At 38.3% G+C, this 27,981-nt stretch overlaps 1 protein-coding gene across 3 annotated transcripts in view; it reads left to right on the forward strand.

Moving 5' to 3' along the window:
• GABRA3 (gamma-aminobutyric acid type A receptor subunit alpha3) overlaps positions 1-27,981 on the forward strand; it is a gene marked incomplete at its 5' end in the record, with an annotated part of 191,770 nt that overhangs the window by 42,474 nt on the left and 121,315 nt on the right. For 2 of the 3 annotated variants that reach the window (XM_081042973.1, XM_081042971.1), the window contains one exon: positions 27,301-27,466. In XM_081042973.1, coding sequence (XP_080899099.1) covers positions 27,327-27,466 — 140 coding nt within the window. Of the gene's footprint in view, positions 1-27,287; positions 27,467-27,981 lie in introns of those variants that run through there. The other variant, XM_081042972.1, reaches the window with a different exon arrangement.

Here is a 27,981-nt window from a genome sequence, read left to right on the forward strand (position 1 = left end):
CACTTATTGAAATCCTCTTAATGTTTTAGATTCTTATTCATTTTACAGCTTAAAAAATTCTTACCCTGCTCACCTATTGGTGTTATAAGGATAAAATCTGATAATGAATGGCAAAATACATCAGAAGTGTACACATAGAATTTATTATTAATGTAACATCATTTGCAACCATTATTGGATGCCCATTATATGCTCTGTACTCTAATAAATTCAATCTCTCTTCAGATAGATAGATAGATAAATAGATAGATAGATAGATAGATAGATAGATAGATAGATAGATAGATAGACAGATAGATATAGATATAGATAATTTTCTCATTCAATCATCACACAATCCAAAAGAAACAGCTATTATTATCCTTCTCTTAGAGATGAAGAAACTAATATATGAGTGTTTATTACTGTAACAAACTACTAATGTAACAAGCTACTAATGATCTAGCAGTTTAGATCAGCCCACATTTTAAATCTTACCATTCTAGAGCTCAGAAGTTTGTTTGACTGACTGGGCCCTCTGCTTAGAGAGCCTCACAAGGCTGAAAAATAAATGTTGTCAGGACTGAATTTATTTTTTGGAAGCTCTGAGGATGAATCTGCTTCCAAGCTGACTCGGGTTATTGCTCAATTTCAGTTCTATGTGGTTGTTGAACTGAGGTACCCATTTCCTTGCTGGCTGGTGGCCAAAGTTTTTCTCAGCTTCTAGAGGTCACTTGCATTCCCTAGCTCATGCTTCCCTTTATGTTCAAAGGCAGCAGCGGAGGACTGAGTTCCTCTCATGCTCTAAATCTCTCCTGCCTCCTCTTCTTCCTTAACTCTTCTGCATTTAAGGGCCCTTGGGATTTCATTGGGCTCATCTAGGTAACCCAGGGTGATCTCTATTTTGAGGTAGGTAGTTTTTTAACTAATTCAATTTGTAAAGTCTTGTGGACTATATAATGTTAACAGATACACAGTCATTATACTAGGGGGTAAAGATCATGGGGGCAAAAGTCTTGCTACTACACTAAGAAAGTGCTTTCATTTTAAGAACTGTATTTCTTTTCTTTTACTTGTTTATTTTAAAATTTATTTTTAATTATAGTTGGCATACAACATTATATTAGTTTCAGGTGTACAACCTAGTGATTAGATATTTATATACCTTATGATGTGGTCACCACAGTAAGTCTAGTACCCATCTGTCACTGAACGTACTTATCACAATATTATTGACTACATTCCCTAGGCTGCACATTACATCCTTGTGACTCATTTTATAACCGGTAATTTATACTTCTTAATCCCCTTTACCTTTATCACCCATTCCACCACCCCCTCCCATCTGGCAACCATCAGTTTGTTCTCCATATCTATGAGTTTGTTTCTGTTTTGTTTTGTTTCTATAATTGTTTTGTTTTTCAGATTCTACATATAAGTGAAATCATATGGCATTTGTCTTTCTCTATCTGACTTATTTCACTTAAAATAATACCCTCTAGGTCCATCCATGTTGTCACAAATTGGCAAGACTTTATTTTTTAAGGCTGAGTAATATTCCATTGTATGTATGTACCATATCTTCTTTATCCAATCATCTATCGACGGACACATCTTGCCTATTGTAAATAGTGCTGCAGTGAACATAAGGGTGCGTACGAGGTAGGACAATTAACTTCGTGAACTCATCCTAGAAAAAGTGCTACATACCTCATTGCTGAATATAACTATGGTCACCTTTGAAGTACTCCCCTTGGGAAGCTATGCACCGACGCCAGCGCGTAGTCCACCCTTCAAAGCAATTTTGGAACTTTTTCTGGAATGGCCATCAGAACTGTTGTTGTATTACCCTTGATGTCCTGAATGTCATCAAAATGTCTTCCTTTCAATATTTCCTTTATCTTCAGGTAAAGAAAGAAGTCATTGGGGGCCAGATCAGGTGAAGAGGGAGGGTGTTCCAATACAGTTATTTGTTTCCTGGCTAAAAACTCCCTCATAGACAGTGCCGTGTGAGCTGGTGCATTGTCATGATGCAAGAGCCACAAATTGTTGGTGAAAAGTTCAGGTCATCTAACTTTTTCACGCAGCCTTTTTCAGCACTTCCAAATAGTAAAGTTGGTGAACTGTTTGTCCAGTTGGTACAAACTCATAATGAATAATCCTTCTGATATCAAAAAAGGTTAGCAACATCGGTGCAACAAGTTTGCAAACTTAATTGTCAGACCTCGTATATCTTTACAAATTAGTGTTTCAGATATCTCCAGATAAACACCCAGAAGTAGAAATGCTGGGTCATAAGGCAGTTCTATTTTTAATTTTTTTTTTTGGAGGAACCTCCAAACTGTTTTCCATACAGGCTACACCAATCTGCAGTCCTACCAACAGTGCACAAGGGTTCCCTTTTCTCCATATCCTCCCCAACACTTATTCTTTGGTATCTTTGGATAATAGCCATTCTGAAAAGTTTGTGGTGGTATCTCATTGTGGTTTTTATTTGCATTTCCCGGATGATTAGTGAGTGATGTTGAGTATCTTTTCATGTATCTGTTTGCCAACTGTAGGTCTTTTTTAGAGAAATGTCTATTCAGGTCCTCTGCCCATTTATTTAAATAGGATTTTTTGTTTTTATGTTGAGTTGTATGAGTTCTTTATATATTTTGGATATTAACCTCTTATCGCATACATCATTTGCAAGTATCTTCTCCCCTCCAGTAGGTTGTCTTTTCATTTTCTTGATGGTTTCCTTTGCAGTGCAAAAGCTTTTTAAATTTAATTTGTTTGTTTTTACTTTTGTTGCCTTTGCTCTAAGAGACATAGCCAAAAAATATTGCTAAGATGGATGCAGAGACTTTACTGCCTATGTTTTCTTGTAGGAGTTTTACATCTTACATTTAAGTATTTAATCTATTTTGAGTTTATTTTTGTATGTGGTGTAAGTTTCATTTTTTTTTTTGCATGCGTCTGTCCAGTTTTTCCAACATTATTTATTGAAGAAACTGTCTTTACACTTTTGCGTATTCTTTTTTTCTTTCTTTTATCTTTTCTTAATTAAATTTATTGGGGTGATAATGGTTAGTAAAATTACATAGGTTTCAAGTTGACATTTCTATAAAACATCATCTATATATCACATTGTGTGTTCACCATCCCTTTTTGTATATTCTTTTTTTTAAAAGATTTTATTGGGGAAGGGGAACAGGACTTTATTGGGGAACAGTGTGTACTTACAGGACTTTTCTCCAAGTCAAGTTGTTGTCCTTTCAGTTTTAGTTGTGGAGGGTGCCGTTCAGCTTCAAGTTGTTGTTCTTTCAGTCTACCGGCAAACTTGTGGTTGAGAGGACATGCTCCAACCAACTGAGCCATCCGGGAGCTCAGTGGCAGCTCAGATCAAGGTGCCGTGTTCAATTTTTAGTTGCAGGGGGCGGAGCCCACCATCCCTTGGATGACTGGCAACCTTGTGGTTGAGAGCCCACTGGCCCATGTGGGAATTAAACCGGCGGCCTTCGGAGTTAGGAGCATGGAGCTCTAACCGCCTGAGCCACCGGGCCAGCCTCCTTTTTGTATATTCTTGCTTCCTTTGTAATAACTTAATTGATCATGTAAGAGTGGGCTTACTTCTGGCTTTCTATTCCGTTCCATTGACCTATTCTTCCTTTTTTGTTCCAGTACCATGCTGTTTTGATTACTGTAGCTTTGTAATATAGTTTGAAATCTGCGAATGTGATGCTTCCAACTTTGTCCTTCTTTCTCAAGATTGCTTTGGCTATTCAGGGTCTTATGTGATTACACATAAATTTTAGGATTATTTGTTCTAGTTCTGTAAAAAAATGCCATTGGTATTTGGTTCAGGATTGCGTTGAACCTGTAGATTGTATTAGGTAATATGGACATTTAAATGATATTCATTCTTCCAGTCCATGAGCACAGTATATCCTTCCATTTATTTGTATCTTCTTCAATTTCTTTCATAGTTGTTTTCTAGTTTTCAAAGTACAGGACTTTTACCTCCTTGGTTAAATTATTTCTAGATATTTTTTTCTTTTGTTGCAACTGTCAGTGAGATTGTTTTCTTAATTTCTTTTTGTGATATTTTATTGTTAGCATATAGGAACCAAGAGATTTCTGAATATTAATTTTGTATCCTACAAATTTACTGAATTCATTTATTAGTTCAGTTGATTGATTTCTAGTTGTTAAATCATCCTTGCATCTTTGAAATAAATTCCACTTGATCATAGAATGTGATATTTCTACTGTATTGCTGAATTAGTTTGCTAATATTTTGTTCAGGATTTTTGTATTTATGTTTATCAGGGATATTGGCCTGTAATTTTCTTTTTCTTTTTTTTTATATTGTCTTTGTCTGGTTTTGGTATCAGGGTAATGCTGGACTCATAGAATGAGTTTGGACTCTTTCCCTCCTCTTCATTTTCTGGGGATAGGATAGTTTGAGAAAGATTGGCATTAATTCTTCTTTGAATGTCTGGTACAATTCAAGCATGAATTCATCTGGTCCTAGATTTTTGTTTGTTGGGAGGTGTTTTTTTTTTTTTTTATTTCTGCTTCAATTTTATTACTAGTAATTTTCTGTTCAGATTTTCTGTTTCTTCCTAAGTCAGTCTTGGAAGGTTGAAAAGATAAGATTGTATGTTTCTAGGAATTTATGCATTTCTTCTAGGTTGTCCAATTTGTTGGCGTATAATTGTCCATAGTATTCTCATAACTCTTTGTATTCTTGTGGTGTCAGTTGTCACTTCTCTTTCATTTTTTGTTGTGTTTATTTGGGCCTTCTCTCTTTTTTTCTTGATGAATTAGGCTAAAGGCTTATCAATTTTATCTTTTCAAAGAAACATCTCTTAGTTTCATTGATCTTTTCTACTTTTATTTCCCTTTTTCGTCTGTATTTCTATGGTGTCTTTATTATTTCTTTCCTTCTACTCACTTTGGGCTTTATTTGTTCTTCCTTTTCCAGTTCCTTTAGGTGTAAGGTTAGTTCTCCCCAAGTCAGCAATCAAACTTTTCTTGTCTTCTGAGACTTTAAAGATTTTCCCCTTGCACGATGACTGAATATTGGTATATTGTGACTATCTCCACTAGCATCTTGGAGATACTTCCTGCACCATGGTGCTTTCTTTCTTTTCTGTGTTCTTAACTGTGGCCATCCATCCCTTTCCATGTTTGTTTGTGCACTGTGGTATTCTAAGCACACAGCATGGTTGTATGCTTTTATATGTAGGGCCACCTACTCCTGTATCAGAGCAATTTTCTTTTTCATGCACCATGGCTGTCTAAACATGTTTTTACATATACTTTAGATACCTGTTCACGAATCTGTTTTTTTTAAATATATGTATTATGGTTGTCTACTTCCACCTAAGGATGACCTGCTCCAACACCATGGTTGTTTGCTTCTGCATTATGGCTTTTTCCCTATGAAAGTGTGGACTTAGGTTCATGTATCATGATTGTTTCATTATAATCTGATTCTTCACTATGGCCTTTGGTTTCTGCTTAGTTGTCTTCTGCTATTTTTTTTTTTTACCATGGTTTCTGTTACAGTATCTTTAGTGTTCCTGCATCGTGGACATCAAAGGAAACAAATGTCATGTTTGGTTGCGTAACGTGGTCAGCTGCCAGTACATTATAATCCTTTGAGCATTCAGTGTAGCCACCTGCTCCTGTATCATGGCACCTTATTCAGCAGCCTGGTGATGGGAGCACATTCCAAGATTTATGTGTCGTGGCAGTCGAACTTAATAATTTCCTGTGCCAAGGTCATACCATGACCTGAGTACATACCATGGTCATCTTGGCATAAATCATAGACAACTGGTCCAATATTTGAGTTATACCTATGGTTTTCCTCCCCTGCAGTTTGCCTTTGCCACTCTAATATGAGTCTCTTTACTTGAGACATCCAAGCAAGGACCATGGTCTCCTGCTTCTAAATCATAAGTATCTGCTCCTATATACCAAGAGCTCGTGCACATGAACCTGAACTATGGTCATGATGTCATTATCATGATTGAAAAGCATATGTCAGTTGTGTCTGCCCATGTATCTTGGTTACTTGGGCACTTACCATGGTCATCTTCTCTTGATTATCATGATTCTTTGGGTAGAGCCAGGGCCTATAACTTCCATTATGTACGATTTATGTTGTTTATAATTTACCTCAACATTCACCATGACATTGTATACTTGTACTGAGACTTTAAGCCACTGCAATATGATTACTAGCTCATGAATCACTATTTTCTTGATATGTGACATTATTTAAACTTACATATCAATGCAGTCTTCTCACATACAATGTTGACTACAGATACAAGCTAGTTAGATGCTTGTAAGTGACTACTTCTAGTAGATGACTGTCAGCTCCTGTGGATATCTACTCATAGATCGTGGCTGACCGATAATATTTGGGAGTTTTCTGAGTGTCCGTTTTCTTGAGGTGGTAACATTCCGGAGAGGTATTTGTATGTCATGGAGTCATTTAAACATGTGCCTTGACATCTCCTTTTGCAACAGTGCCCTTTGTTTTAGTTTTCTAGGGGTGCTGTAGCAAAGTACAGCAAACTAGGTAGTTCAAAACAACAGAAATTTATTTTATCACAGTTCTGGAGGCTAGAAGTCCAAAATCAAGGTGTTGACAGGCCTGTACTCCCTCTGAAGGCTCTAGAAGAGGATCTAGCTTTGCCTCTTCCAGTTTCTGGTAGATGCGGGTATTCCTTGGGTTTTGGCCTCGTCATTCCAGTTCCTGCCTCTGTCATCACATGACATTCTCCAAATTTCTCCCTTCTGATTGGATTAGGGCCCTAATCCAGCATGGCCTCATATTAACTTCATTACATCTGCAAAGACTCTATTACCAAATAAGGTCACATTTACAGGTACAAGGAGTTAGAACTTCAACGTCTCTTTTGGAGGGTAGCATAATTCAACCCATAACAGCATATACACGTGAAGACACTTGCTTTTTTTAAAAAAAAAAAATTTCGAATAATCTTATTTACTTAAAGAATCTAAAATTTTTACACATAATGAAACATTGAATAGAATTTTATAGTACCAACATTTTTAGACTGTTGGCAATCTAGATTTAGAGTCCATCTTGCTGAAAGATGTGAGGTACGTACTGAAGTGAGAAAATATGGTGATTAAGATAATATAATTTCAATCACTATCAACTGATATTCAATTGTTTTGACATTTGCTTTTGTATTATGGCTTTTTAATTAGGCATTATGTCTCTCTGACTAAGTGCCACAGTTTGATTGTTCATATACCACTGATGTTTAAGCTTGATCTGTGATTGTCTACCTTCTATATCATAATTATCATAATGGACAGCGTCATTACTAACTCATACGTCAGCCACATCTGTCTCCTGCTTCAGCACTGCTCAGCTCCTATACCACGTCCAACTGCCCCTATATTTTGGATATTTTCTTGTGATGTGTGCTCCTGTATCATCATTTGTGCCTCACATTTTGGGGTTGACAGGATGTACATCGTGGTCAAATGCTCAAACACAGGGGAGGCTGTTTCTGTACGATAGCTATCTGAGCATCTGGCATGGAGTCTCAATTCGCACCATTGTCATCTTATCCTTGACTGAAATAACTTGGTTCTATATTGGATATTGGATAGTGATGTGCATCTGAATAAACGTCATTCAGTATTTATTTGCGGGATATACGATTGTTTATGTATTATATGCGTTTGCTAATTGATGGTAGTTGTGTATGTATAAGATACATCACATATATGTATATGCTCATCTATCATGAGTATGTACAACAGAAGTATCACGATCTTCTATGTAGAGAATGATGACTTCTATAACATGGATACTGCCTCTTGGATTGTGGTCATTAGCTCCTGCACAATGGTCGTTTCCTCCATACTTTCTGTCTGCTCCTGTAACATGTCTGCTAACTGTCTCATAGCTGTGAACTCATATAATGGCATAGTTTGAGTGTCAAACAGGCTCAAAGATGAATTCTGGGTAGTTATTCACTATGATTATTTTAAGTTAATCATAGTGAATAGTTAAGCATTAGGTCCATCTGAATATCCTTTTGTACTATTATCACCTTCTGCATGGTGATGTTTTATTATACACCATATCTGTCTGAGTAAGAATTACTCTACAGTTTATGTCTATACCATGTCCTTCTGTACCTATGTCGTGATTGACAGCTTATGTCCTGTGGATGTAATCTGCTCTTGGACCAATGCCATACATCCTGGTAATTTTTAAAAATCATCTGAGCAATTTTTTGCTGTTTTCTTTTTCCTGGTCTACCACATCACTCCTCTTTCATATGTGAATTGACTCACTCTCCATGATAGTCTAAACTTGCATAATGAATTTCTGTTTATATACTGTGTTTGAAGTTGTACTGTGGATTTCCACTTAAACACTATGCTTGTGTGAAAACACACTCGCATTGTCTACTCTGGTATTGGGAATTAATCTTTTGTAACCTGTGTACTAGTATGTGCCCGTGGTTTTGCAATTGCAGGAAGCTTTCTCTCCCATCATCGCCGTCTCTCCTGTAACCTCATGTCGCAGGACCTTCTGAATGCACATCATAGTAAAACGCTCAGACCCCTGGGGTGGCTGCTTATGTACCACGGATGTTTGAGCATGTGCTATGGTGTCTACTTTTGCAAAATCACCATCTGCTTCTGGAACAAAGCCATTCATTACTCTGTTTTAAAATCTTATATCATGTCTGTCAGAAGAATCACAGCACATTGTCATTTATTGCTGTAGTTAAGAGAATGCATAGTGGAGCCAAAATGAGTGGATTTGAGTCTTGAATTACTGCTTAATAGCTGGGAGATATTGGCCATATCAATTCACATCTCCAGGCTTCATTTTCTTGCAAAATGACAAAACCGACACCTCAGAAGTTTGTTAGGATTATATGAATTACTATACATAAATATTTCAAACACTGCCTGCCATGTACTAAGATGTATGTGGGAATGGCAATGATGATACTGTATCCCTCAATTCTCTATCATGATTCTGAGGTCCTCTAGGTGTGCATTATGGTAAAATGCTTTGATACTTGCTATAGTGTTTAAAGAACCATGATATGAGTATATGCCATGGGGTCTCCCTTTGAAACATTGCCATCTGTACTATTCTGTGGGCTCCTGCACTATCGTTTTCTGCTCTTCGCTCATCACTCTCTTCCATAATGTCCTTGTTCATTGCCTCCAATGTTGTGGTCATCAGTTCATTTTTTGGGGGTGTCTGAGTGTGTGTGTGTGTATGTGTGTGTGTGTGTGTGTGTGTGTGTGTGTGTGTGTGTGTATATATATATATATATATATATATATATATATATATATCTCAAAGAAAAATGCTCAAACCTTAGTGGTAGTTGTTCATGCACCATGATTGTCTAAGCATGTGCCGTGGTGGCCCCTCTAGCATTATTGCTGTATGCTGCTGGCCTAAAGAAAATGTATTCATGTATTATGTTTCTGTATTCGTGTGCCCAGTTGATCTGAGCATATCCTATGACCTGTTGTTTGCTCCAGTATCACATCCCTGTACTTTTGTATTGTAAGTTTTTGCTCACACAGCATGCCTGTCTGCTCATACCCCATAGTTCCTGGGCAGGAACCTTTATTGCTTAGTGCTCTGTGGGGAAATGGTGTTTTACACATCGTCTATATCAATTTGTGCTTTATGGTAATTTCCTCCTATTCCATGGCTGTCCACTTCTCAATCACTCCTGCCTTTTCCTGCACCGAGTCTATAGATCCAAAAATGATAGATGCTATCTCATGTCATTGGCTTGTCTGAGTGTGCGTCAGAGTGAAATGCTCAACGCCTACGTTGGCTATTCATGCACCTGGTTGTTTAAGCATTACCGTGATTTCACCTGTTTCATTGTAAGAATCTGCTCCTAAACTAAAGGAGCTTGTTGTGTTTTTTAAATCACCAGCCACATTCATGTCAGGAGTCATAGTGGCACGTCGACCTGCTTCAGTGTCACCACTTTCAGTTTATGTCATGGGGCTGTGTGGGTAACCATCCAATTCAAATGCTCAAATACTAGTTGTGGCCCAAAATGGACCATGGTCATCTGAGCATTTGGTGTCAGGTCTTTGTTTTTTTTGTTTCTTTTGCAATTCATGGGGAATGTGTTCTAGGCACTGTTCCAAATTTTCTGCAGGTGTGAACTCTTTTTCCCCCCAATTATGTAGTAAATACTACGATTTCCAAGAATGAGGCATACTTATTTTGCAATGGGCAATGCAAATCAAGCCTGGTATTTCTTAGGAAAGTTCTGGATCTTCAAATTAGACTTTAACTTTTTCTTATTTCTCTCCATATGTGAAACTGCTAAGTTTATTTATTTATCCTTTTAAAACAATTTCCCTTCGCCTTTTCCACCCATCCCCTCCGTCCCTGTCCCCTCTGGCAACCATCATTTTGTTCTCTATTTCTGTGAGTCAGGTGTCCTTTGACACACCTGCCAGCTACTCAACAACAAAGCTCTTCACTCCTGTACCATGGCTCTTGTGTAGAGCACAGTACCTGTCTGAATACCAGATAACGTGAGTACCAGTATCAGGCAACACATATACTTCAGTAAGCAGATAATTAGTGTCATTTCCTCAGGCCTTAAGTTGTAGGAATGCTTTCTTCTCAGAAAACCATTTTGTGTACCATATCCTACATCACTTAGCTCTTGTGTCATGACTGCTATGACATAGTACAGAGTGTTTTTGTTTATTTGTGTACCTCGTGATCAAATGATCAAAGAGCACTGGTGGCTTTTATCATCTGTTGTCTGAACATGTTCCTTGGCCTCTCTCTGTGCACCTTTGTCATCTGCTTCTGAAACAATCATTTACATATTGAGACGTTTTGATCATGTACTATATCCCTCTGTGATGTCTCCACTCATGGTTGTTTCCTACTGTACCTTGTCCCTTGGCTCTAAAAGCGTCATTATGGCTCATTACGTATGGTTATATGGATGTGCGTAAGGCATTCTGCTCTTTTTTTTTCATTCTGCTCTTTTATTGTGTGTGAAATTTTACTACAATCTTCATTCATCGTGTGTGTAAAAGTGTGCCCTCATTGTCTGCTTTGTACTAAGAATGGAAATTTCTGTACCACAAATATCATTAGGAGCAGCCGGTTAGCTCAGTTGGTTAGAGCGCGGTGCTCTTCACAACAAGGTCGCCGGTTCGATCCCCACATGGGCCTCTGTGAGCTGCGCCCTCCCCAACTAGACTGAAACAACTGCTGGACTTGGAGCGGATGGGTCCTGGAAAAACACACTTAAAATAAAGAAAAGTTAAAAAGAAAAAGAAATATTTTATACACCGTGATTATTTGTTACTTCAATGTGTTCGCTTCCTCTTTCGTCTTCGGTATCTACTTCGATGCCCTGGATGTCAGCTCATGTGGCAGGACCTTCTGAGTGCCCATCATAGTAAAATGCTCAGACTCCTGTGGTGGCCGCTCATGCACCACGGATGTTTGAGCATGTGCTATGGTGTCTACTTTTGCTACATTGCTGTCTGCTTCTGGACCAAGGCCATTTGTTCCTGTGCTGGGTTTTTCATCTTGTACCACATCCAATGGAGGAAGCATGGCGCCATGTACAGTGCCTGACACGTGGTAAATGTGAAGTACTTGCTGATAATATTACATGACTATGTCTCTTGTTTCTTTCTTGATTGTCAGCTTGCATCTGGTTGTGCTAAATTGCTGGTGGTAGCTGTCCTTTCAACATGGTCATCTGATGTCATGCCTTGGTTTCTCCTTTTCCAATAATGTCTCCACTCCTTCAGCAAAGCTATTCATTGTGGTGTTGTGGTCTTCATTACTCATCACATGTCCCCGAGCAAGAATAGTACAATGGGTGACTCCTGTACCATTTGTACCTGTATCTGCATCATAATTGATGGCTCCTGTTTCGAGGTATATTGAGGTGTATCATGTTCAAATACTCAAACAGCAGTGATTTATTTAGTTATTTCTTTTTTGCCTTGTGATCACCTGGGCATGGATTATGGTGTGTCTCACCATTACTCTGCTCCTGGACCAAGTAATTCCTTTTTGTATTGTAGCTTCTCCATTATAGATTGTGACTGTGTATGCAATGTCCACTATGTGATTTTTTACTTTGTACTAGTCTGTCTTCTCCTATGTATCGGTATTGGCTCATTTGCCATGTTAGTCTGAACATGCATATAGAATTTCTGTTCGTATATTGTATTTTGGGTTGTACTATAGATTTCTGCTCATATGCTATGATTCTGTGAAAATGCTGTCATTGTCTATTTCTGAATTGAGAATGGAATCTTCTGTATCATGAATAACAGGCTACTAATTGTGACAGCATCTAATTTTCCTACCCTTCCATTATTCTGGATATTGGCTTATAATGCGGGATCGTTGAAGTGTGCCTTGTGGTCAGATGTTCTGACCACCATGGTGACAGCCCATGCACCACACATGTTTGATAATGGGCTCCGTGTCTACATATGCCACAGTGCTCACTGTCTGTTTCAGCAATATAAGTGAGAGTAAAATACTTATTGTATGTGAAGTTCTTTCTTCCTGGCATATAAGTACCATATAAACTATCATCATCATCATCATCCTTGTCATTATTTTTATACTAGTACTATTTTCCTTTGTTCTCTATCATGAGTGACAGCCTATGTTTTGAGATTGTCTTGGTTTACATTCTAGTCAAATGCTTAAAGCACCAGTGGTATCTTTATAACACACAAATGTAGTCCCAACACTTGCCATGATGTCACCTATTGGATTATTGCGATCTGCTCCTGGGCCATGTCTTGTCACCTTATTTTACAATTTCTTAACTACTGTACCGTGTGCATGTCAGAAACGATGGGTGGTTTTCTCTACCCACCATTTCTAATTGCTACTATAACATACTTGTCTGTACATCGCCGTGATTATCTGGTTTGCTCATATACCATGGTTTTCTGTGCCTGACAAAATTGTGTCTACGGTTGTAATGAGATTGCCATTCTCCATGTTATGGAAATAAGGTTACATAGCAAATTTATTTCATTTTGAACTCCCTTTTTATAGTTTCCCATCATTGCTGAGAGTTTCTGTATTATGTACTTTTGCCTCTGTATCCTGGCTCTCGGCGTATATTTTGAAGTTATTTGATTGTACATTGGAAGCTCAAATACCGGTGATGTTTGTTCATACTTCATTGCTTTTGATCATATACTGTGTTGTTATCCTTTTCACTATTTCCATTTGCTTTTACCTCCAAATCATTGTTCCTGTATTATAGTTTTTTTTGATCTCATACTATATCTACGTGAGTGAGCTCTTAATCATGTCTCTCTGCTCCTTTCACTTTTTGATCATTCGCTGTGCTTTTCTGCGCTTACTTTATATGACATATCACACTTTTCTTAGCATGAACCATTATAGTTTGATCCTGTACTGAGAATGCCATCTTCTGTATCTTGGGCCATGCATTAGCTTATCATGTTGTTTTTCAGATCCTGCATGGAGGTGTTGTTCCCTTCCATCACTGCTGTCTGCTCCTATGCCCTCTACCTGTATCATGGCTAACAACTCGTTGTGCCGTTGTCTGAGGGTGCGTTGTAATCATATGGTATTTGTAGTCTCCTTTTGCGTCATTGCCATCTGCTCTATTCCTTTGTATATTAATTCCGGCCTGCTTGTGGGCCATATACATCTGCTCTTGAATCATTGCTGTCTTCTCCTACACAATGGCTATCAGCTCATGTTGCAGGGCTTTCTAATGATGCATCTAATCAAAAGCTCAGACTCCAGGAGTGCCTCTTCATCATATGCTGTGGTCAATTGTGAATGTACCAGGGGATCTTCATTTGTATCAATTCCTTTAGCTCCTGGACCAAAGCCATTTTTTAGTAGTCTGCTGTGATGAAGCAACCGCTTGAGCGAAAGCTGACCCCCAAAGCCATGTTTTTAAATCTCACGCTGCATGACTTTATCATATGACACAGCGTTTGTGATTGCATCTGTACTTTGTCCATTTATTCCTGCACTGTGGCTGCTTCTTCAGGTTCCATAAGTTTCAGTTCATGTTCAGAGATTGTTCGGGATGCATCCTGGTAAATTCTCCAAACCCGTTGGTGGGTATTCATGTGCCTTTTTGATCTGTGCCTGGGTATTTCCTTTTCCACTATTACTCTGTACTTCTGGACCAAAGTCATTTCTTTGCATGCTTAGTGCGTGCGTGTTTAATTCATGCAACACCTATACTTCAGTAGGCAGATAGCCAGTGTTATTTCCTTATGTCTTAAATTGTAGGAATGTACTTATTTACTATGTGTATCTGTGCCTGAACCATGATTGTTTACACCAGCACTGAGAATGAAGTATTACAACCATTAGGTAATTGGCACATGTACCGTGATTACCTACTTTTCTTTTTTATCACTATTCTGCTTCTCTTTCACGTCCACATATCTACTGTGTTCATGCCTTTCAGCACGTGTTGCAGGGTTGGTTGTAGATTGTGATAAATCGCTCAGACTTAACTAGTTTGTGCACCATGGGTGCTTGAGCATGCACCAGTGTATTCTTTCGCATTTTTGCATCTGCTCCTGAAGCAAATTCATTTGTTTCAGTATTTTTTTAATCATATGCAACATCTGCCTGAATAATCACCATTCTATAATTGTGTGCTCCAACACATTATGACGTGTCCCATGGTTGAATGATTTCGCACTATTGGTGGTAATGTCATGGATTCTTTCCTTCACTGGGGCTGTCTATTATTTACCACTGCCACCTTACCATGCACCCTCTCCGAGTGATCCTGGAATATTGATGTCTTCTGATACATAATGGTTGTCAACTTATGCATATGGACATCTGCTCCTTTGTGGTCACTGCTATCTGAGCATGTGCAAGTCGATAATTCGTAGTTGGGTCCTGATTATCATGGCAGACCACTAATTCATGTGGTTCTATGGCTAAGCTCTGAGTAATATCTATTTATCCACTGTAGCAATTTCATATAGACAATGCCCTATGTACGATCAAGTGGGCACTCATACTGGTTATATGCTCCTATACCATAGTTATTCTCTTTGAGCAGTTCTGAGTTCCATTTCATTCTGTTTTTTTTGTTTTCAATGACAATTGACATTCAATATTATTTTATATTAGTTTCAGGTGAAGAACATAGTGGTTAGACATTTATAAAATATATGCAGTGATCCCCCTGATTAGTCTACCCACCTACCACTATACATAGTTATTACCGTATTACTGACTGTATTCCCTATGCTGTACTTAACATCCCTGGCACTATTTTATAACTACCAATTTGTTCCATTCTCTGTTTTAACTGCTATTGTGACCGTTGGCAAGTCACTCAGTCTCCTTGGGTAAAAACTTATCTTTCTGGATTATATATCCTGATTTCTGCACATATTGATATACCATGTGCATTTTCCCCACATAAAAAGTTTTAAAATGCAATATTAACCTGTTTAATATTCATATGTTTCAATGATTATTATTTATTTCACCATTTCCTTAATATACACGTTTAAATTATTTTTAAAATTTCACTAGTTTAGTATTATATTGTGATAAACACCTTTGAACGTGAATTGTTTTTTGCATCTCTGATTTTTTTCAGTCCTGGAGATTCCTAGAAGTAGAGTTCCAGAATCAGAACATTTTTTTGTGTGTGCAGGCTTTTTATTAATATTGCCAGATTGTTTTCAAGGAAGGTTGTGTAGATTTATGCTCTCATTAGCAGATATTACATATGGGATTCCTGTCTTGTCCTATCTTCAATTAAATTGGTTAGCATCTTTTAAAAAGCTTTTGTTCATTTGATTGGTAAAGTGGTGCCTCATTGCTTTAATTGCATTTCTTGAATCAACTTTAAGGCGAAGGTTTTAAAGAAATGTATCAATGTAGTCAACATTCTGAAACTTTTAGCATTTAAGTGTGCATAAGACTTATTTTCTGAATTTTAAAAATGAGATATTAATATAACATATATAGAAATGTAATATAAAGATGTTTAAGAATAATTCTAGGGGTGGCCAGTTGACTCAGTTGGTTAGAGCGCGGTGCTCTTAACAACAAGGTTGCCAGTTCGATCCCCACAGGGGCCACTGTGAGCTGCGCCCTCCACAACTAGATTGAAACAATGACTTGACTTGGAGCTGATGGGCCCTGGAAAAACACCCTTAAATAAATAAATTTTAAAAAAAGAATAATTCTAATATAGTCATTATAAGTATCAAGTGTATCGAGTCGATACAACCGCTATCCAAAATGTAAGCACCCCTGGTCCCATTTCTCATCTCAACCTTTTCTTTCCCCACTGGAAGTAATCACTATCCTGGATCTTACTTGTTTTTCTGTATAGCTTTATCATAGTAGTTATATCCAAGTACAGCTTAGTTTAGCCTCTTTTTGAATTGTATATGAATAGAACAATACTATGTTCTTTGTGCCTTGCTTTGGTGGCTTAGCATTAGATTTGTGAGATGTATCCAAATTGTTACATGTAATCTTACTTCATTCTATTTCGTTGTTGCATGGTATTCCATTGTGTGAATATACCGTGATTTATCCCTTTTATTGTAAAGTGGACACTAAGATTGTTTCCAGTTATTTTTTTAGAACAGTTCTGCTATTAACATTCTTTTACATTCACAGTTATACTGTACGTAAGTATTTGTACATACGTGTCTTTAAGGCTTTGATGCGTATCTGCCACAACTTAGTTTTGTAACTCTGCTTTTCTTTTACTTTTCCTTGCGTTATTACTTTCATTTTCTTGAATTACTTTGCTATTTTGTTTAATTATAAAGACATTGGAAAATGTCAATTTATGAATTTATTCATCTGTCCACGTCTGCATTTTTCCCCACAAAATAAAGTTTTGTTTTACAGTTTTACTGCTTAAATTTTCCTTGAGATGGTGCTTGAAAAGAATTAGTATTATGTGTTATTTAGAGAACAAATGTCAGTTTGTTTTTTAGTTGTATTGATTATGATGTTTGGATTTCTCTTCATTTTTGTCAGCTTAATCTGTTGCAAACTGAATAATGTAGCTTAATTATTGCAAACTGAGTAGTGTGGTAATTTCCCTCAATCCAATTTATTTCATTTTTCTTTTATTTCTAAGTGTTTATTTATTCTGAAATAATGCTATCGAAGGCAGGAAGTTTCATGAGTTGCTGCTAATACTAGGGATGGGGAAAGAATAGTGTCTGTACCTATATATGCCCCAAAGAACAAAATACATTATACTGGGGAATGACCACATGCATTTTTGGCTAGTTCAGCCTCTAGGTTTCGAAATTATGATATTTCTGTGACAGTAGTTTGTCTTTCCCTGACAGTCTTTGGGTCTATATGTTCTGTTTTAGAGGATGGAACATGTATAGTCCAAGAATGTTTGTCTTAATCCATCCTTAACAACAACGTATATAATGAAATTTCTCTTAGAAATTGGATTTTACCTGCTTTTTCATTACCTTTCACAATCAAAGTCCCTTCCCCCACTGTTTTATTTTGCTATGTACCTCTTTTAATGAGAAATTGAGAAAAAAATAGATCTTGACTTGTATTATCCTAAAGCCACTGATCCCCAAATTTTAGAGGTATCCATACAGAAGCCCACAAAGGAGATAGAGTAAAAATGGACAGAGGTGTGGTATAACTAGGATGGTAACATGGAATCCAAGGAATTTCAAAGGAGGAAGTTGTGGTCAGTGCTGTCAAAAAATGTGAAAAATCAAAAAGAGAAAGAAAGGAAGTTCAACCCAAAAGGTGCTTTAAAGTGTGGGTTATATTTTTAATACCATCATTATTGGTGATCACTGACATGGTATCTTACAGTGAAATGATCAGCGAAGAAGGCAGAATGTAGTTGATAAAAGACTGAATAGAAGATGTGTTAAGTGGAGTTAGCAATTATACATTGCTCATTTAAGAAGCTTGATTGACAAAGAGAGGAAAGAAGATAACTAGAAAGGAGCATAGCAATAGAATATTTTTTTAAGCTGGGAGGAACTTGATTATGTTTATAGTCTAAGAGAAAGGAGTCATTAGAGGAGAGATTTGAAATACAGGTAAGTAAAATAAATAAATAGGATGCAGGTAAGTACATAGTAGGACAGTCAATGGAGGGGAAAGGGGTTGAGATCAGGAGCTTAGGTTGAGGGAGTATCCTTAAAGGGGATAGATTAACCTCATTTTCTGCAATATGCACATGCTACACTTCAGAGGAAAGTTAACAAAATAGTGTCTTTGATGTAAACCCCAATTTATTTAAGGCAAGAAGAAGGAAAAAGTTTTCTGTTAAGCGGTTGAGGACATTGGAGCATTTGTTTCCCGTACAATGAAGGATTGAAAAGGCATGGGAGGGAGGATTAGAAGGGGGAAATAGTCTTGAGAATTTGTCTCTGAGAACGAAAGGATGCCAACAGTAGTGTGGGCATGAACTCCAGAAAGCATTCACTCTTGTTTTCAACATATATTTTATTGAGTAGCTACTATATGCCAAGCACTGTTTTATGGCCTAGAAATAGAGATAAAGTCTCTGTGCTAATGAAGCTTATATCTATCTAGTGGGGGAAACAGAAAAATAAACAAATAAATATGTAATGTAATTTGAGGTCGTGCTATATCCTATAAGAAAAATTGAATTGGGTAAGGGAATAGAGAGAGATGAGGGAGAAGCATGATGTTTTAGAGAAGAGGGAGTAGAGAACATTTCTCTGAAGTGCTGATGCAGGACTAGAATCCTAAATAAAGTGAAGGAGTGAGCCAAACTGATATATGGGGGAAGACCATTTATGATAGAGAGAAAAGCAAGTGAAAGCCCCTAAGGCAGGAGCATGCTGGGTGTTTTCCAGGAATAGTAGGAAAATCAGTTTAACTTGATATGAGTAGGGTAGAGGGAAAATAGAAAGAGGTAAGATCCAGAGGTAGCTAGTGAGCAAATCAAGTAGATCCTTATTGGTCATGGCAAGTACTTTGGATCCAATGAAAATCCACTGGAAATTTTTGAGAACAGGGAGATATAATCTGATTTATATTTTTTAAAGCTCACTTTGGCTGTGGTACAGAGAATAGACTATCAAGGGTAGGAGAGGAAGCAGAGAGACAATCTAGGAGGCCATTTGTCGCAGTCATGGAGGTGAGAGATGATGGTTTAGACCAGCCTGTGGGCATTAGAGGTGGTGAGAAGTGGTCAGAGTCCGAATTTGTTTTGAAGGCAACAGGATAAGCTGATAGTTTGGATTTAGGGTGTCAAAGAGAGAAATCAAGGTGTATATGTGGATTGGATATAGATGGATTTGATGTGGGGTGTGCGAAAGAGGAATTCTTGGTCTAGTGTTCTTCTCTTTCTTGGCTGATTCACTTTTGGAGTGTTTTGTTCACTGCTGTACTCCTAGCACTTAAAACAGTGCCTGGTGCATGTGGTGAGTCATAATTTTGAACAAATGAATACTAAGAGTGGTTTCAGTGGAATAATAGGTGAAAATGCCCGATTAGTATAAGTGGTATGAGAGAATGAGAAGTGAGGAAGTTGAGATAGTGATATAAAAAATTACTGAAATGAGTCACCATAAAGGAAGCAGAGAAATTGGGAAAGAGTTGGAGGGGAGTCCTGGGAAGGCTTTTTTTTTTTTTTTAGTGATGGATGATATTACATCATTTTTTTTTTTTTTATGCTGCAGAGAATGAGCCAGTAGAGAGGGAAAAACTGACAAGTGTGGGAGAGATAAGAACATCATCAAAGTAAAATCCTTAAGCGGGAGACAGGGAATGGGATACAGAGCATATGTGTGTGTGGGGGGGGTAGCATTAGATAGGAGCACACACAGTCCTGATAACAAAGGGAAAGGTAGATTATACGGCTCAGGTTCCGGTGGCTTGATATAATTGATATTAGGAAGATGGGGTCTTGAGATTGTTTTATTTTTCTTGGTTAAATAAGAAGCAGACCCATATACTGAGAGTCTGGGAGAAGAGTTATTGGAGCTGTAAGGAGAGAACAGAACGTTAAAAAAAATAGTTGTTTCAAAAAGTAGGAGAGTAAATTTGTTTGGCAAATGTAAAAGGATCATGGGAAATTTGAAGTATGTGGAGGAATATTGAAAGAGAGACCGGTCAGGCATAATTACGCATTTTTCTCTAGCTATATTTTGCTACTCATTTACAGGCAAAGAGATGGATGTAAACAGGGTTTATGTTTTCCCAGGCAGTTACAACAGAGTAAGAGAGAGATCATGGATTTGTAATAATAAGATTAGGACCATGAGTAACTGGATTAGGGTGGAGCTGAGGCTCATTGGAGGTCAAGGAATTGATGTGTAGCTTATAGTGACCAAGGATGACTATATGTCAAACATATGCTTAATGCTGTACATGAATTATGCCATTTAATTCTCATAACAGTTATGTGGCAGTATTATTATTACCGGTATCATCAGCATTTTGTACATGAGAGTGTTGAGTCAAATCACTCGCTGAATGTCAGATTCCTATGTGGTATATCAAGAATTGGAACTCACATGGAACTAATTCTACACGCAAAACCTTTAATAAAGGCAGTGCTTTTTGCATGGGTGGAATTAGATGGCCTCAAATGAAACTCTGGAGTCTGAACTGAGGCAAGGAAGTGACAGAACTGGCTTTGTACTATCTGGGTAACAGCACTTGGGGTGCCTCTGTTCATTTCAGGTTAAGTTCTGGCAGATAGCGCCTCACAGCATCCAAGCAGGAGTGTTGGTGGGCAAAGTGTCCGTATCTGGTAGTTTCTAGACAGTGAGCTAAAGAAGTTTTAGGACTTCTAATAGAAACATGTGCTGTATCACTGCCTTGTACATAGTAGGTTCTCCAATGTTCGTGATAAAATAACGTTGCATTTGGAGAGGATGTGATAGCAGACTCATCTTGGTTGCAGGTGTTTAGCCAGGCATTTTATATATGTTCTATTATTTAATCTTTAGAATTCTTATGGGAGGAGTATTAGCTGCAGTTTACTTGGAAGAAGGGGTTCTTTAAATCCTAGGCACGACTAGTATTTGGTAGTGCCGAGTAGTCTCTCGATCTGATGGGTTCCAAAGCCCATCCTACACCCTGTCCGTTATACTGTCTTACCTCATTTAAGGTTCTGATTTTTTCAAAATAACACTCATTTATTCATCAATTAACTATCAAGTGCACCTTATTTATCAGATGCTCTTCTATGCATTGGGCGTATATCTGTGGATAAAACAAGCAAAATTCCTTGTCCCCGTTGAGCTTATATTCTACTAGGGAAACCGACAATAATAAAAACATAAAATATATGTTAGAAGTGCAAAGGAGGAAAAATAGAGCAGAGAACTGCACAGGAAGTATCCAGGATGTGCAGAAGGATTAAAATTTGATATAGGGTGGTCAAGGAAGACCTCAGTGAGAAAGGTGATATTTGAATAAAAACCTGAAGTGAGAGAAGGAACAAACTATCTGGAAATTGTATGGAAGACCATTCCAGGTAGAGGCAATAGCAGGAACCAAGGCCCTACAGCTAGAGCATGCCTGGCATATCCAGTGAGCAGCAAGGAGGCCACAGTGGCCGAAGTGGAGTGAGTGACAGAGAAGGGTAGTTGAGGATAAGGTGAGCCAGTTATTTGGGGATTAGATCAGGTAGGTCCTTGTAGATCATAATAAAGCTTTTGAAATGGGAAGCAACTGGAGAGTTTTGCGGAAAGGAGACACATGGTCGACTTAACACTAAAAGTTCAATCTGCTGTACGGAAAACAAACTGTAGGGGAGCAAGGACAGAGGCAGCAAGACCAATTAAAAGGCTTTTACCATGATCTCAGCAAGAGATGAAGAGCTAGAGTCATAGCAGCAGAGGTGAGAACCAGTGGTTTTATTCTGGAAAGGTTTCCTTTTGAATGGAATTAGCAAGTGAGACTTGCTAATGGATGGATGTGAGGTGTGAGAGTAGAAAAGGAGACAAGAATGACATCAGAGTTTTTCCTCTGCGTAAATGGAAGGGTGGAATTATAATTACCTAAGACGGAAATGACTACAGAAGGACCAGGGCCGTGAGTGTGTGTGTGTGTATGTGTGTGTGTGTGTGTGTGTGTGTGTGTGTGTGTGTGTCTGAACCTCAGATTTGAACATGTTAGGTTTAAGATGCTTCCCAGACAGCTAAGTGCAGATATGAGTTATAGGAGAGAACCGGGTTGGAGATATTAATTTCCAAGTCATCAGCCTACACATGATATTTCCCTCTGGTTTGTTCCTTGTACTCTCTTTAGCTCTTGAGCAGAATGAATTGGTTGAGTAACCATTTGCTGTTTTGGCTATGCAATCACATATTAGGGTGGCTGAAACATGTGTCATGACTGTGTGTTCATGTACCGTAGGTAATCCATTCTAACACCAAGATTGTCTGAGCCTGCACAAGGGTTGTCTCCTCCTATTTCATAGCCAATCTGCTCGTACCACAGGCATCTGCTTTTGTGCCCATGGTTATCTGAATATGCTCATTGGTCGTAAGCTCATATTTCATCGGTGTTTATGTGCTGTACTTATATGGACATACACTGTGGTTGTCTACTTTTGCAGTGTAGGCTGGCTTCTTTACACTAACTTTAAAACTAGTATTAGGTTTTACATTCTGCTCACGCAGTGTAGCTGTTTGAATATTCCTGTCATTACATGGTGTGGTGGGTTTTTTTTTTTTTCTGTTTTGCTTTTTTAAAAGATTTTATTGGGGAAGGGGAACAGGACTTTATTGGGGAACAGTGTATACTTCCAGGACTTTTTTCCAAGTCAAGTTGTTGTCCTTTCAGTCTTAGTTATGGAGGGCGCAGCTCAGCTCCAGGTCCAGTTGCCGTTTTTCTAGTTGCAGGGGGCATAGCCCATAGAACCCGGCAACTTTGTGGTTGAGAGGACGCATTCCAACCAACTGAGCCATCCGGGAGGCAGCTCAGCTCAAGGTGCCATGTTCAATCTTAGTTGCAGGGGGTGCAGCCCTCCATCCCTTGCGGGAGTCGAACCGGTAACCTTGTGGTTGAGAGGACACGCTCCAACCAACTGAACCATCCGGGAGCTCACCGGCAGCTCAGCTCAAGGTGCCGTGTTCAATCTTAGTTGCAGGGGGCGCTGCCCACCATCCCTTGCGAGACTCGAAGGATTGAACTGGCAACCTTGTGGTTGACAGCCCACTGGCCCATGTGGGAATCGAACCACAGCTTTTGGAGTTAGGAGCACGGAGCTCCAACCACCTGAGCCACCGGGCCGGTCCTGGTGTTTTTTTTTTTTAATTAAAGTTTATTGGGGTGACAATTGTTAGTAAAGTTACATAAATTTCAAGTATACAATTCTGTATTACATCATCTATAAATCACATTGTTCATGGTGTTTTTTTGCTGTAATTTTTAGTTTATTCACCAATGATGTGTGTCCTATATTTGTTTCTTCCTATGTTATAGATAGCTACCCACCATGATCATCATTACTTGAAAGATATCAATTCTTCACTGTGGCCGCTGGCATCTTTACCTCTCTACTCCAATGAAAATATTTTGAGCATATCTTCTTAGTCTTGGACCATAGCCCTCTGTTCCTGCGTCATGGCAGCCTATTCCCCTAGCGTGTCTTCTGGCCATCTGCTCCTCAACCATGTCACTTAATTCCTGTATCATGGTTGCCATGATACACACATTGTATGTGGCCACGTCATGGTAAGGACGGATATACCAAATACCTCTTCACAAGCTTGGTGGTGTTAGTGTATGTACCACCACTGTTGCCAGCTACGTGGATACTTTATCATGTCTGAAGGCTCTGGGTTCAAGAGTCATGGTTTTCAGTTTATGCACTATTGTAACTTGAAAATTCACCAAGTTTGTCCTGAGAAGAATATGGGGTTTCTTCTCACCTACAGTCCTTGTCTGCACTTGTTTGGTCATCTGAGCATGAGCCATGAATGTATGTACGTTCATTTAATGCTAATATCTGCTAATGTGCTATATTTTGCTGTACACAGACGAGGATTGGGTCCTATTTTGTAGAAATTTGCTGAGACTACCTATTCCAGTCGCATGATTTTTTTTTTAATTAAAAAATTGAATCACGGTAAAAACCAAACAAACCACATAACAAATCTTAGTCATTTTAAGTAGTGTTAAATTTATTCATGTTGTTGTACAATAGTCCAGTGATGCTTTTGATCCTGTATAGTGTCTTAATGGAGTGTGTACGAAGCACCCCTTCTCTTGTTCAGTGATTATTACGTTCATGTGCTGTGGTTTTCTGGCGTTTACCATGGTCGTATGGCTTTATACCATAAATGTCTTCACATGTATTATAATAATGTTCACTGACAAAGTGTCATGGTAGTTGGAGGGCACGTATTCTGTCCAACCTCTTCTACGTGTCATAGCTTTCTCATACATAATGGTTATTTGAACAAGTACCTTAGTCATGAGTTCATAGAACATTCTTGTCTTCTTATACATCATACTATGTATCATAGTTTTATCCTTCCAAATCATTGGTACTTGCTTCTGTTCATTGGCACCTATTCTTAGTGTAAAGGTTTACTGCTTGCGTATCATGATTATTTGAACATAACCCATACTTCCATGCCAGAATAACATAGCTGAACACACACTCAGTCTCTTTGCTTATGCAGCATGGCCATCTTCTCCTATACCCAGGATCGTTACTCATGCACTCATACTGATGTTTTCTGAGCATCCATCATGGTTCTGTCTTATATTTCATGGATCGTTTCTCTGATTTGGACTTCACATCCTGTACCAAATCTCTTCGTTCCTGTAAGTAGTTGTCAATCATGTATCATGATTATCTAATCATCAGTCTTTGTCATATGATCATGCAACATACATCCAAAGGACTATGGATGTTTGAGCATAAATCATGGTTACTGCCCATACTACAGATGTTTCTCATGCTCCAGAGATGCCTGCTCAGGCACCATGTTTTCTTACTCATATGCTATGGTTTTCTGAACTGTTCTGTTTCTGTTCATTTCTGTAAAATGACCATCAACTCTCGCACAGCTTATGAATCATGAATGTCCCAGCACAGATATTAGATTGACCATAAGAAATTGCTGTTTTGCAAAACAAAAATTGTTGCATATTGGTCCATGATTCTATATGTTACAACTTAATACTAGGACTATTTATATCTATGCTCTGGACATTTCCTCAGATCAGAAGTCCATTTTCTCCAGTATCATGATGTTCTATGTCTATGTCATATTGTGTTGGGGGGCCTGTAGCTGGTGTATTAAGTTAAAAATATGCACAGGAGGCACAAGCCATCCATGTGGTGTTGGCAGATAGTTCCCTCAGCATCCAAGCTCCCGCTTTGGGGAAATGAAAACCCTGGGTTACTTTGACTGAAGGCACAGTTTCAATACACTCACACAGAAGAAGTAAAGTCACAAAATTTATTACTTACAGATCCCAGAAAGGGGGTGGGGCAATGAGCTGAGGAAAAGGCGGTCCTCCATGCTAAGTGATGAGCAAGCAGAAGATCGAGAACAAGGTAGCAAGCACCTGTTACTTACAAGGTGGTTGGGGCAGAAGTCACAACTTTTTGTGGGCTCAAATCTAAGTGGTTATTTTAAAAAGCACTCTGGTGAAAAGGGGGAAGGGATTAAGAAGTACAAATTGGTAGTTACAAAATAGTCACGGAGATGTAAAGTACAGCAGAGAAAATATAATCAATGATATTGCAGCAACTATGCATAGTGCCAGGTGGGTACTAGACTAACCAGGGGATCACTGCATAAATTATATAAATGTCTAACCACTGTGCTGTACATCATGTAAAATAATATTGAATATCAACTGTAACTGAAAAAATAATTTAAATAAAAACATTTTGCATAAACTACAATAAAATACATACATACACATATACATGCATACATACATACATACGTGTTCCAGGAAAAGCAAAGCAGGAATTTGTGGTGGGAATCTTAAACTAGGGTCGTTATCTAAATGTCCGGACTCTGGGTGTGAGCAGGGTTGTCAGACTGTAAAATGCTGAGCGTGTAACTCCAAATAGCTGTTTTCTCCTCACACAGATTCTAGATGATCTAACGTAGAACCTACTGGCTGATTTTGGGGGGATGGGATCAATTTAGAAAGACTTTTGTTCTTCATATTCTCATCGACCACAATAGCTCTCCGGCATGTACCTGTTTTACATATTACATTAGTCTCTTGCATAAACTTTCCTTGGAAAAAGTAGTTTCATATTCTTCCATTCCCTCTGAAAATTAAACCACTGATATGACTGAAAAAGAGTGCTGTTGGGTCAGAGTTAGGTCTTCAAGTGGTCAGTGTCTCAAATTCAAAGAAGCCATAAGGTTTAGAGACAGCAAGCAAATGCCACTTTACACTATTTTCTTAACCCCATGTGTTGGTTATACCTCCACCAGTCCAGAGGTCATAAAACAGCCTTGCATACAGGCAACTGTAAATCACATGATTCTACCATCAGTATAATTTACTGACCTCTTAAGGACTTCTGTACTAAGGCTAGGCTTGGATTTCTTCTTTATGTTACGGCCCCTATATAGGGCTGGCTTTGCCCTCACACGTCTCTTTATGGGGAGACACTGCATTCCTGTTCGAGAGCCATGGTGTCTCATCATTCAGCATTTTCTCAATCCGATTCAGAGGAAATAGTCCATTTGCTCCACACTATTTGATCTTTTGGAAAATTGCTTAACTGTATCATGGTGAGAATCAATCTTATATATGCTATAGAGAGACTCCAGGTCTCAACATTCTGGTATTTTCTAGTATCACAGTTAACTATGACAAAAGCTTTTGTGATTGTAAAGATCAGACAGACCTGGGGAAAGATAAAATGAAGACATGAGAGATTATAAGAGTTTGGTGATTATGAGAGGTGAGTCTGAGACAAGTTCTGTGACTCACCTAGTCATAGGAAGACAGGGAAAGAAATGGAACTGCAACCTCGGACTCGTGATTACTGATTTAGAGCTCTTTATACTACCTTTTCTTGGTCAGGCTCTGATATATTCAAAGAGGGGTGTGTTGGTAGTGAATTTTGGTGGCATTAACTGGGGCAAGGCGACCGTCACCTTCAGCATTTAATAACTGGATACTAGGGAAATGAAATGGCTCTAATAGAGTTGAATGAAATCTTTTTAAAATTTCTCCTTCTCCCTTGCCTGTCTTCCACTCCTTTCCCTTTCTTCTTTCCCTGAACATGTATCTCACAGGACTCGCCAAGTTGGTGCCGAAGAAAATGATAATCAGACAAATGAGTCAATTCTACCTGATCAACCTTGGGCTTCTCATCCTGATTAATATTCTCCCTGGAACAGCTGGCCAAGGGGAATCAAGACGACAAGAACCCGGGGATTTTGTGAAGCAGGATATCGGCGGGTAAGAACCCTTAACTCCTGGAACAAAAGAATACTGTCTTCTTAAAATACCTTTACTAACTTTTGAAACATGACTTTGGTTTTACATTAAATGACTGTTCTTTAAAATTAAAAAAAAGAAGAATGCTCTGATAAATTCTTGCCTTGGACCAAAACTTTTGATTTTTTTCCCCCCAGGTGAACTAAAGTACTCTGGTCCCTGATACTTAGACATTGCATTGTATTATATTTGGAAAAAACATCATCAGCTCAGATCTCAAGAGAGAAAGAGATCTCAAAGGTCTTGTTGGGCAACTCCATTGCGCATGTTTGAATTCCCTAGGTAACATCTTAAAAGCAGTTCTCTCCAGCCATTTGCTCTCAGTCTCTCTTAGATCTTCAACCTGTCCCTTTTTATGGGCTCTGTTCCATTAACATTTCAATGTGATCAAGAATCTTCCACCTTAAATTTAAAAATCTTCCCTCTAGATAATGCCTTAAGTCTTTCCTCCACTTCACAGTCATATTTCTTGAAGA

Source organism: Rhinolophus hipposideros, assembly GCF_964194185.1.
Source record: "Rhinolophus hipposideros genome assembly, chromosome: X".
Classification (NCBI taxonomy): domain Eukaryota; kingdom Metazoa; phylum Chordata; class Mammalia; order Chiroptera; family Rhinolophidae; genus Rhinolophus; species Rhinolophus hipposideros.